Source organism: Corvus hawaiiensis, chromosome 1 (assembly GCF_020740725.1).
Source record: "Corvus hawaiiensis isolate bCorHaw1 chromosome 1, bCorHaw1.pri.cur, whole genome shotgun sequence".
In the NCBI taxonomy this organism is placed as follows: Eukaryota; Metazoa; Chordata; class Aves; order Passeriformes; family Corvidae; genus Corvus; species Corvus hawaiiensis.
This window is the reverse complement of record NC_063213.1, coordinates 25,895,756-25,907,916: the sequence shown is the minus strand read 5'-3', so window position 1 is coordinate 25,907,916 and position 12,161 is coordinate 25,895,756. Positions and strand designations below refer to the sequence as shown.

At 38.1% G+C, this 12,161-nt stretch overlaps 1 protein-coding gene across 4 annotated transcripts in view; it reads right to left on the bottom strand.

Annotated features, from left to right (window-relative positions):
• The window catches only part of CDK13 (cyclin dependent kinase 13), a 50,922-nt gene that overhangs the window by 14,366 nt on the left and 24,395 nt on the right, over positions 1 to 12,161 (bottom strand). For 3 of the 4 annotated variants that reach the window (XM_048297300.1, XM_048297325.1, XM_048297310.1), the window contains exons 6-9: positions 7,891 to 8,080; positions 4,066 to 4,122; positions 1,311 to 1,412; positions 1,116 to 1,193 (exon numbers count right to left, since the gene is read on the bottom strand). In XM_048297300.1, the coding sequence (XP_048153257.1) occupies positions 1,116 to 1,193; positions 1,311 to 1,412; positions 4,066 to 4,122; positions 7,891 to 8,080 (427 nt within the window). The remainder of the gene's footprint in view (positions 1 to 1,115; positions 1,194 to 1,310; positions 1,413 to 4,065; positions 4,123 to 7,890; positions 8,081 to 12,161) is intronic. The other variant, XM_048297320.1, reaches the window with a different exon arrangement.

Below are 12,161 nucleotides of genomic sequence, written 5' to 3'. Positions count from 1 at the left end.
ATGTTAACAGAACTGATTTATTATGCTCAAACAGCAAAAAATGCATAGCATCAGTGTAGAGGAAAAATGAGCTACAAACAGAAGCTTCCAGCAGAAGGAAACCACAAATTTTTAGGGTTTTGTACCAGAGGTACAACACAAAGAAAGAATAACTTTGCATTCTCATGTGCATTCATGCCATCTAGTGCTCAAAACCAAGAATTCCCAAACCCATGAGTTAAAACTCTTCTTATGCCAAAAACAACCACTGATACACTTTGCACCTCCTAAACCCTTCAATTTTTCAGGCCAGCTAATAACACATTACACAGGAACATGCTACTGTTCAATCTGTTTTGAAAAACATCTCAATATGTAACTTCATAACATTTTTTATTAAGTTAATTTGACCATTTACTGTTCACATTCTGTAAGTTCTGTAGGACCCACCCTCTTTTCCCCTTGTTTCTAGGAAGAGCACCCCTCCTCCTTTACAATGTCAATTATGACATCAGAATCAAGAGCAAATTTTGCTCACTGAATAAAGAGAAAGAAAAAGATGCTCTGGTACTACTGAATTAAATACTTCTCATTCTATGATTTATTGAGAACAAGGAAAGAAATAAGAATTTTTATCTCCATCAAATGTCTGGCAGTTTGTAAGGGAACAGAAATATTCCCGCAAAAGTAATAAAGCCCAAGTGTGTACATTGTAGGTTTGAAACAAGAACTCATGGCCAGCAGCATCCCAAATACCTATTCCACCCAAATCCCACTTGTCCTTACTATTTTCCATGTTCTCACTTTGATTTGCTGCAAGCAATTTGCAACATCATCTTAAAAATTACAGGCATTTTGATTACGCTCTCTTTACAATTTCAGTAACAGGCAACTCCACCTACTCTACAAAAACCCATCTTACTGATCAACTGTACATTGCTAGGAATACAGAACATTCACAAAAAAACCTTCATGTCGGTGCCAAAGTCACTTGTTACTTGCCCCTCAAAACCTCTAACATCTCACTTAGAGCAAAAACTGAGCACTTGCAGGTGTTTGCAGTGCATTATCTCAGATTTTAACACTAAGAAATCTGTTTATGAGGCACCTACTATGTAGAAATGCTTGCAAGTTACCTTATGAGTTCCAGTTGAGCAAGTTCTTGATTTGCTTGAAATATTGGCTTTTTTGTAAAAAGTTCACCCAGGATACAGCTGTAAAACAGTTTTGCATAATTCCATCATTATGGCTTTCATTACAGATTGATAGAAACTTTCAGATTTATTTTTGGATTGTTTTTATCCTTGCTACGCTTCTGTCCAAACTCTTACCCACAGCTCCAGACATCAATAGCTGGTGTGTATCTTTCTTCCCCAAGCAGCAGTTCAGGAGGCCGATACCATAACGTAATAACTTTGTTCGTATATGGTCGGCTGTTAGGAGGAGGAAGAAGAGAGGACTATCATTTGGGTATGATCACACCTCTGACAAAATGATACCTTAAGGACTTTACTTCTGTGATACTGTTTAAGAACAGTACAATCTCCCACTCTCTTTTCATTTTAGCCCTGCAAAGCTGTAACTGCACAAAAACAAATGCAATTGTCTGATGAAGGCTACAAAAGGTCAGACTGAACATATAGATAATAATCACACAGCCACCTTGATGCTACGTGAATTCTGTATCTCCACTATCATTCAGAAAGCAATACTGTATATTTATTACATTGCTAGTAATTTCCGGAGCAGGACCTGCTTAGATAAAACTAGTAAATTCCATGCAACTGTTGGTTATTACCATACTGAATACAGGACCTCTACAAGCATTTTAAAAAGAAGAAAAAAAGTCACTCTTCCCTCTTTAAGTATGAGCAAAAGAGATAAAAGCCTTTTTCTGGAATTATATTGTTCAACAATTTTGATTCCAAAGCCTGGAATGCTTCTAGTATCTTCCTATATTTCACAACATCTTTAATTCTCCACAGCTCTAACCAGAAATTTTGGTCACTGTGAATAATCCTTTCCATCCTCCCACTGAAGGAAAGATTTCTACTAATGCAGACACACTTTACTTGTGCACAAGCTAAACTACAGCATCAACAGTTCAGATGGGAAAGCAGAAAAGATATGTTCGATTTTGGTTTTGTTTCAACCAGGATGTTTTAAAAGTGATCCCAGAATTCTTTCAGGTTTTTTTCAATTTTTCACTGTTATCAACACTAGGTAACTCTGAACAGAAAGAGTAACATTAAGTATGACTAACCATAGAATAAAGCCTAACAAGCTCTTATAGCATTCTCAGTAATACAGGTATCATTACTGTAATCATCTGAGTCTTTCTTTCATTAACGCACATAACCCCGATTCATTTTTAAAAAGTAGTATGTTTTTGGAAACAATCCCATCATTTATCTTATTTATCTCTGAAGCAAGGGTACCTCTACATATACATTGCTCATATATATTAGGATATGGTGGTTTTTATTTGAACAGTTGTCTTGTCATGCAATCTGTCATATCTCCTACTCCAAACATATTAAATCCACCAGAACAACATTTAAAGGAGCACAACTACAACAACTACTGGGAATTTGCTTAAATTTTTATTTCCTCCCCCGTATGCCCCTACTAAATTGTGTACCCTTTCAAACAGTATTAAACTCTAAACAACAGTAAACCACATGCAAAGTACATGAATTAAAACAGCAGCTATTATACACTTGTTGATATACATTAACTACACCTGTTACTGCAGGTCGGAAGGAAAATGAATGAGAAAAAGAATTATCAAAAATCTACTGAGATTCTAATTATTCTCCCATGTTCAACTGGCAATTCTATCAGCTATCTTAATCTTGGGTTCATTTATGCATAATGGCATAATAATGTTGCTGTTTGATGTACAGTAAAATCTCCTACTGGCATTATAAGGACGCTGAACTTCTAATCCTTAATGAACAGTGAGTTTTACAAACAAAATTTAAATTAATTTAAAAACAGACATTAAAAAAACCCCAAGCAAAACACAGTAAACCAGAGGAAAAAAAAACCAAACAACATTAGGCTAGTTTGGTACTCTTAAAAACAAGAAGGTAGGATAACATCCTTTTATTATTAAGTACTTCCAAACCAAAAAGTAATTAGCTAGCAGCTACTTCAGATTATCTCACTTTGCTATTATACCCAGCAGTTTTCATAACTGTACCTGAACATATTTACCTGAAATAACAGTTCAGAGGCAACAGCTCAGTGAAACTAATGCTAACACATTTATCAACAACCTAAGAGCTCTGTAGAAAACAATAAACTCATAAAACTAACATTATGGATATTATTTCCCAAAACAGACATGCAGAAATCAAAGTAAGCTCAGGTATCCAACCATCTCTGTATCCAACCACCTCATGGACATACTACTGTAAGTGAACATTCAGCCTGAATTTTGAAAAGTCAGTTCCACATGACAAATACAACATTACAAAGTAAATACTGAAGTTCTTAATCGTAAAAAAACTGTGCACCTGTTTCCTGGAGTATGAGCATAATGAAGCCAAGAACAACAGAAGCACAAGTCACAAGAAGTTTCAGAATAACTTTTATTTAAACATGTATCTCTGTTTCCAGCAGATTCAACAGCACTGACTGCCTAAAGAATACAACGAACCTCTTGAAATGTAAGGTTAAATCTTACACAAAAGTAATGCTTATTGAATAGAAACTGTATGCTACTTTGTGTCAGGAAAAAAAAAAAAAATTGCTTTCCCTAAAGTCTTCGGTATACCAAGAGAAGAAATATACCTTAGGTTTACAGGATCAGAAACTTAGGACTGTAACTTAATTTCCCATCACTATATAGCCAGTCTCTATCATTATTTATCCAGAACACCTGGAAAAGCAATACACTTGCACAGACTTTTGTGGTTTTATGCAGTGTAAGACAACATGTATTTCTCTCAATTTCCTAAGCAATTACTTGTATTACATTAAAGTAACATTTCCTCTAAACAGTAGTCTTCTGGCCCTCATAATAGTTATGCAACAAGATTAAACTTCTGAATGATTTTTCATAGTATAATTGAATCTTACCTTTCTTCCGAGTTGTACAGCCGAGCAAGCCCAAAATCTGCGAGCTTTATCTGCCCTCTGGTGGAAAAAGCAAAGAATTATTTAGTGGTTAATCCTGTTAAACCTTCCTCCCCCAAAATCAGGTAAAGTTTAAGACTGAAACAGCTGCAACTGATCTTCACCAAACTACATTAATGAAGAGGCAATGCTTTGCTATCTCTGCATCACTTCAGTAAACAGTATGCTAACTTAACAAAATAGCAAAGACAAGTAAGCAAAATTAGGTATGCTTATCCAATGGCATTTATATCACTGGATGTTAGTCAAATTTAGTCTATACCATAAAATATTCAAGTCAGTAACTCTGCAGGAAAAAAATGAGGGAAGAAACTGCTATTTTCTCAGGCCTTGCTGCCAGCATGAGCATTTGTACAGCAAACAACTATCAGCAGTCATACTTCCTTCTAGGAAACCATCAAAGTCCCGTTGTGCTATTGTACAGTTTAAATACAGCCTTTAAATCAGGGTGATCAACCAGATAAGGGCTTCAGTTTTGTCAGCAGCCAACTTGCTGAATGACATAACCCCTAACTCATTCCTGAGTTTTCCCAGACACAAGGGGAAGAGTAGAAGATACAGAGCTCTTGCCTGGCAGTTCCCACAGCTAAAAGGCACTGCTCAATGACTAGAATCTCTATCTATCTGTAAAGTCTGGATGATTCAAACAGAAAGCTATCTGCAAGCTTTTCTAACACACGAAATTAATGTTGGACTGTTATATGTGGTTTTCCTTTTCTGTACTGATAAACTTTTGTAACTCCCATCACTTTCCAATAATGTTATGTTCTCAAATTATGGCAAGATTTGCTGCTAGCATGACCATTTTGTGGTAATAGCACATACGTGACCATTTTGTGATGACCAAATATGCTGGTCATAGTTTCCATCCACTTTTCTCCTCAGACCTTTACTCTGATTTCTTGGAGAACGCGCATAAACAAAGAAATGTTCCCCTCAAATTTACATGCTTATTTCTGAGAAGGTATTTAGAAAATAAATATATGTGTTGGGTTGATCCTGAGTTGATGGACAGTCTTTAAGACCAATTACGCTTCTCACAATTTACATATTTAAACCGCACAGAAAGGCGGGACTTCCCCTTTTTTGTCGGAGGTCGCCTGCTGGGAGGTGGGGGGGGGCTCGGAGCCTCCCGGCCCCGCTGGGCCGGGCTGGGGCCACTGCCCCTTTCCCCCTTTCCCAACGCTGCGGCACGGACCCTGGGTCGCTGGGGGGGGACTGTCCCAGAGCCGCAGGCAGCTAAAACCAGCCATGGACTGCTCACAGCTAAACCCATCCAGCGTGGCTCCTGGGGACAGGCGGGTCCCTCTCCTCTCCATGCGGAGCCAGCGGAGTCAACGGGAGCCGGCAGAGCCTCCTGTCTGCAGCCAGCACACTTCGTGCTGAACTGAAGAAGACACCATGCAGCCAGCAGCACAGAGGGAGCGAGGCTTTCCCCACCGTAGAGCCTGAACAAGAACACCCTTCAACATGGCGGCGTCAGAGTCAGAGAGAAAGAGAAGTGAGTCACGTGGAACGGAGCTGAGCATGGCGACAGGAGAAAAGAGGGCGGTGCCGCGATTCTGGCGCGTAGCTTAAAAACCTCCTTGCATGCCGTGGTAAGAAACTGTAATACCACAGACTGTCTCTTTAATCCATTTGAAGAACATGGGGGGATGGAGTATCTTCGTGAGCCTGTGAAGATTGTGAAGAGTGCCTATGCCAGGCTATATAGAAGTAGTAAGAGGCTGTTAGAGACTTGTGGCGAAGAAAAGCCTTTGTGTGCAGGCCAAAATAACTTATCCTTAAAAAGATTAATAACCCCATGTGATGGCCTATGTTTTGTAGTGTGAAGGAACTGTGAGATTTTTCATGGGAGAGATGTTCTACACACAGCAGACTGTTTGTTTCCGGGCGGGTCTGCTGTTAGTAGCAGTTTGGGAACCACGTGCAACTGAAGGAAAACCCTTTTTTCCTTAAGCATAAGAGAGAGACTTTTCAAGAACTGGAACACTGACTAACATCCCATGTTCTGTTATCCCTTGTGTGAGCTGGGTAAAAGGAGAGAAGTGCTGGGGGGGGGATTTGCTTTAATTTTGTTTTGTTATTTTATCTTTACTTTTAATTCTATTAGTAATAAAACTCTTTCATTGTACTGCAACTGTTTAAGGTTTGTGCCTGCTTTGCTTTTCTCCTAATTCTTATCTCACAGAAGGAAAATAAGTAAGTAATGAATATTTTGAATCAAAACCACTACATTCAATTGGTGTTTCCGCCTGGTTTCAAACTCAACCCGCTACAATGTATTTGCTCAAAATTCATTGAAGTGGCCCATGTAAAAGATACGTAATCCATGTGTTTGGCTTCAGGCTGTAACTGGTAATAGGATTTTTGAAACACTGGCTTAAAATTATTCAGATCTACTATCATGTTTTTCTGCTACTGGTAGAAAAATCTAAGGATGCTCAGACACTATCCTATGGGGAGAATATCCAACTCTGTAACCTGGATTGGAGAGCACAGTAAAATAACAAGCTCCTCCTCCACCATAATGCACTCTTCTCCATTGTCAGGTTACATCCAGCTTCTGAGTTCCTAAAGGTGCACAGGGAAACACTAACCCTGGAGATTAGCAGGCAATAAGATTAGGTGTGTGGGCACAGAGAGTAATGGGGAGAAACATGTACATCTGTTTAGGAGTCCATATCATAATCTGGCAAGGCTGCAGTTAAGATACAGAGATGAAAACAGTCTAGTGTTAGTTTGCTCTAAAGGAAAAAGGAGGAGGTAGCAGAAAATTTAATTTGGAGAAAGCTTGGCCTATCAAAATAGACCCTTGATCCATTTTGCCCAGTATTTGCTCTCCAACAGCAGCAGTAGATTTCTAGGGAGAACATGTGAACCCACTCCCTTTAGGGCCCATCTTCCTCATGCTAAACCACAACCCACAAACACTGTGTTTAGGATGCTAAAACATCCACTCCCATTAGCAGGTGTTAATGATCCTATCCTTTAATGTGTCTCATCTTTTTTGAAACTCCTGACACTACCCGGAAAATCTCCTGTGGCAACAAATCCCAGGAGCTGACTACCTGCTCTTTTTTTTAACTAAACCCTTTTTTGCTGTTATAAACCTTACTCTTACAGTTGCTCCCTGGATTTAGTACTCCAGGTTATGATGCACAACTGCTGGTAATGAAGTCATCCACTATCTTCACACCGGCTTTTTATTTGCTGCTGCACACCAAAACACCACACTTACTAATAAAATTTGTAATTACCATGCGTTAAAGTAGTAAGAAACAAATTATTCTCCCCCTTTGATTATAGCAATAACTGTAAGTTAAGGCATGTTTGAACATGCCTGATCAAATACTCTTTTAAAGCATTATCCTGACTGATGACAACAAGGACCTCAGAACTGTCACGAAGAAACAGTCTAGCCACACTTCGATCTTGAAATGAGATGGCAGAAAGAATACACATCAAACACTTACATCCTACAATTCCATTTTAATATATTTGAACGCAGATAATTTTCCCCCAATACTCTGACTTAACAGGATTAAACTTGAGTCTTCTCTTTTAACACAGATTAAGTTTAACACACAGCTGCAGGCTCCAGTGTTAAGCAGGAACATTATTTTGCAATTGATTTTAAAGAAACTAGACAATTTAAAAAGTAAGTTTTGCTAATGACTCTAGTCAGGTGAACTGTGAAGAGTAAAAGAATGATATAAAGATGTTAACATACAATTTTTGTTATGTACTTTTAAGTAATATCCATACCTGTTATTTAGTAGAATATTGGAACATTTGATATCTCTGTGCAAAAAGTTCTTCTTGTGGCAATAGGCCAAGCCCTCCATCAGCTGTCTCATAAAAGATTTAATATGATTTTCATTAAAATGAACCAAACCAGATTCCAGCAGTCCCATCAAGTCATGGTCCATATATTCAAATACCAGGTAAAATGCACCTACAAAAAGAAAAGGAAAAGGTAGGAGAAACACAGAGAGAAAAACTGATTTAACAGCAGTCCAAAGCATTGCTGTTGCCTACTTTTTAAAATCAGAAGCATTTTTCATACAACTGCTTACATTTTCTGCAGTATTTATAGCTGTATCTCATGTCAAATGTAATATAGTACAGTAAAAAGTTTTAATAAATTGCTGTTCCATATAAACAATTATACTAGTCAAATGTTTGTGAAAAGAAGTATAATGTTACCACACAGTGCTTTAGTCTAGACAAACATGTATTCTCCCTACAGCCCTCAATCTCCATCCATTTTATTTCACAAAAAATTAACTGTGCTAATATTACCTATGTAAAGTTTTGAGAGAAATCTAGAAACAAAATATGTACAAGAATTATTGTGCATTATTGTTCATCTGTCATGACTCAGTGATTAATTTTTTTTAAGATTTCTGTGCAACTGGGTCAGAAATAGGACTGCCCTTCTCAGACTAAAAATACCTGTAAGACAGGACAAAATGAGAAAGCAGAACTAACCTACTAGTAACAGCAGCTCTGCAAAGACAGACTTCATATTTTAAGTTGCCACATGCATACATTAAGCACAAGAGAATGTGGTGTTATCTCATGTTAGCCTGTATAATTTTACCAATAAAGCTATTAAAGCCAAGGCTCTTTGATACATATAAGCACTCTTAAAGAGGAAAAGTGCTGAGTGCTTCAGAAGCAGCAATAACCAATCTCCAAAACAACCATTCCCAGTACAATCTACTTTTTAATACTTCATTCTTTCCTTTCTTCACCCTGGGACACACAGAACAATGCAGCCCCTGCAGAGCGAAAGGAGCAATGCAGAAACCACATTCAAGTGGGTCTGTCTACCTTGCATTTCCAAAAGCACTTCCTTAAACCCACCACTAGAAATAGCTTCTGCCCAACAAGAACTCATTACATGTTCTTGCTCCTAAATAAGTTTCAACTCAGAAACTAGTCAAAGTCTTGGAGCAATAAAGAGAAGCCAGCTTGACAGAAGTCATACACATATGGCCGCATTCGGATGAACTGACTCCTTTTCTTGTTTAGTAGCTGAAAAGGGAAAAAAGAATGCTAGGTCCATCTGCTATTGAGGAATAAGATCACTCATACAGTATGTGTTAAACTTGTAACAACGATCAGCATACATCAGCTAAACCACAGGCCATTGCATAAGACATGCAAGAAGCTCACTGTTTTTGATTTAGGTCCTTTTGTCCTGTTGTATGTTATACAGAGAAAGCAAAATACTTATCATAGAATAGCGCTGCTGTTGTGTACAGAGGGGGTGAAATAGGAGGTGAATCAAGCAGGTACAACACAATCCCATCACTTCACAAGGAGAGAAGAAGTATTAAGAGCTATGAATAATCAAAAGTCTGCTGTGTTACTATTTGCATAACTGAGTTCACCAATCCAGTTTACCCATTCAACACAGAACAGCACAGAGGCTCCTAATCTTGGTCTTTTCAAACTAGATAGCTGGCAATCTGTTGTTAGATCTACTTCAACGACGACTGCTGAAGTATGAACCATGACATATTTTAAAATGCCTCGAAACAAAACACCTGATATTAATGCTGCAGCGTCAGAATAATCCTTCAGAGGATGTCAGTTCAACAAAACTGAATGAATACCAGTGAATCTTGGTACCTTCTTGCTACGGAGTATAAGAGAAAGTTAACTCTGTCATGGCAGCCGGCTGCATGTGTGTACATGACAAGGAGAAAGACTGACTGTAGAACTGTTTAGTGAGAACAGCTGAACAGAGACCTCTTGTTTATATGCAAAGCAGGATCTGTGCCTTGAGCAATTTCCTGCTCTGTCACTAACTCCCAGGATTTTTTCACTGCTATTTATAACCAGCAATCACAATTGGTACCCTTATGCAAGAAGGAAAGCTGACAGCAATAGACTAGACTCATAAACAAAGTAGACTACCACCTGGGAGGTGACATCTGATTATTTACATTCTCTGCAACTCTTATTAAGAAACATACACTGAAACAGTATAAATGCTAAATATTCCTTCCTTATGAGATCAAGAGCAAATGCACAGATTCGTTACACTTGTGCATTCTTGCCTATTTCCTAACTACGTTATTAATTTTTTTTTTTTAAGTAAAACTGGCAGTCTTCTTCATCCATTACAAGAAACTATGAAAATTAGTCTAATAACCTTGGCAATCTTACCATTCAAACCTGATTTTCAGTATTACTCAAGCTATATTTGGAAGTGACTGTACCTGCAAAAAAGTTATCAAGCAAACTGAAGTGGAACTCCTGTTAATTTATTCCTAGACAAACATGTTGCCCTTTTCTGACAGAAATCTGTTGTTTCCACCAACAAAATGGTTACGTTATTCCACCTGCTAATTTCAGATCTTCATCTCTTTTCATCACGTTGGGGGATTTAATCCTCCATAAAAGGGAAAGCAGCTAGTCATTCAGGAAGAAGAAAACAGTCACGGAAGACATCACAAATGAACTGTGCACAGGCAGAAGTGTGCTTACTACAGCTTAGTATGAGTTCAAGTTTACACCATACTTTAGTTCTATCAAAACAAGTGCTGCACAAATATCCGTATCTCAAAAAAGGAGAACATAACAGAAAAAATAACAGTTTCTTCTTTTATGAGGGCAAAACATTTCATAACTTGGAGGTTACATTTTAAAATCACATTTTGCTTGATGCTAGCTTTGCCCAGTCCCCATTCTGGGAAGTAGTGTCATAAAAACACCTAAAGCTCTCTCACAGAAAAGTACATGCAATTCAAATGAACTCAGAATTACTTACTTGACTTTAAAGTTCCTCATCTTACTGCTGTTGTGTTAAAGACCTGCACTTCCCACCTGTGGGGTGGGAGAAAGCCTACAGTCCATTTCCACATGCTGCAACAAAGCACTAACAGAGGGGTTGTGTCCTAGGTGCCTCATTTCCTTTACTAACACCACACAGCTCATCTACTTTCCTTCATCTACTGAGATAATCAGAAACCTTAATGCCACTACATGTTGACAGAGCAGCAGCTGGAACAGTTGAAAAATAGGAACACTGCCTATTTCTGAATATGGGATAAGAGAGAGCAGCTGAATCTGTTAGGGAGGTACACAATAAATAAAGGAGATTCACATGGATGGAAATAACCTTCACCTTACTCCTTTTGTTTGCACTTAGAAAAATCCACCTTTCTGACCATTTTGTCAGTTAAGACTGATGGGGTTCAGCAAGTGAGGTACCAATTTAGAATAATTAAAGGATTAACACACCTGCTCCTCTTGGTCATATGTTTCAAGTCATGGAGCTCTAACAGAAGCAGTTTCTTAACACAAAATGAGCTGGGGTATAATGCAGTAAAGGTATGCATACAAGAGTGGTAACTCAACAACACATGGCACTAATGATCTGCAATAAACAGTGGATTTTCTGAGAGGCCAAAAAATCCTAACAAAACATACTTCGCGTTTTTGTGACACAGGCAGGCTCTGGATTTCTTTGGACTGTCTTCAAATCACACAGACCCAACAAAACAGGGTATCACTTGTTCCCACAGATAAAGTGCTTCAGACTGGAAGGGGAGGGTGGTGGTGCAGGGAAAAATGATCCAAAAGCCTCCATAGATGATGGCTTTTAAGCAAGTTTTCCAAATGTAATTAATAGGAAAAGTGTTCAGTGTTTCTCAAAATATCTGATTAGATAGAGATTAGAGGAACCAGGAGACCAGAAATGCCTTATTACATGCAAATTTAAATTCAATTCTGGTATAAATTCATTACAATAGTATCTTGAAATACAGAAATGCTTTAAACAAACCCCACTATCCCTGCCTCATTCAGTGCATAGTACATACAATGCTGAGTTGTGAAACAGGTTTCCAACATTTGTTCTGTACTCAGTTTTCAAAATGAGACCCCATCAGATTTTCATTTTCCTAATAAGCCTCCCCCAGCTTCTTCTATGCAATACATAGATTATTCTTCCCCTTGATTGATTAAATATAATGAGATTACATTTACTCTTCTATTTCCTTAACATTTCTCTTCCAGTA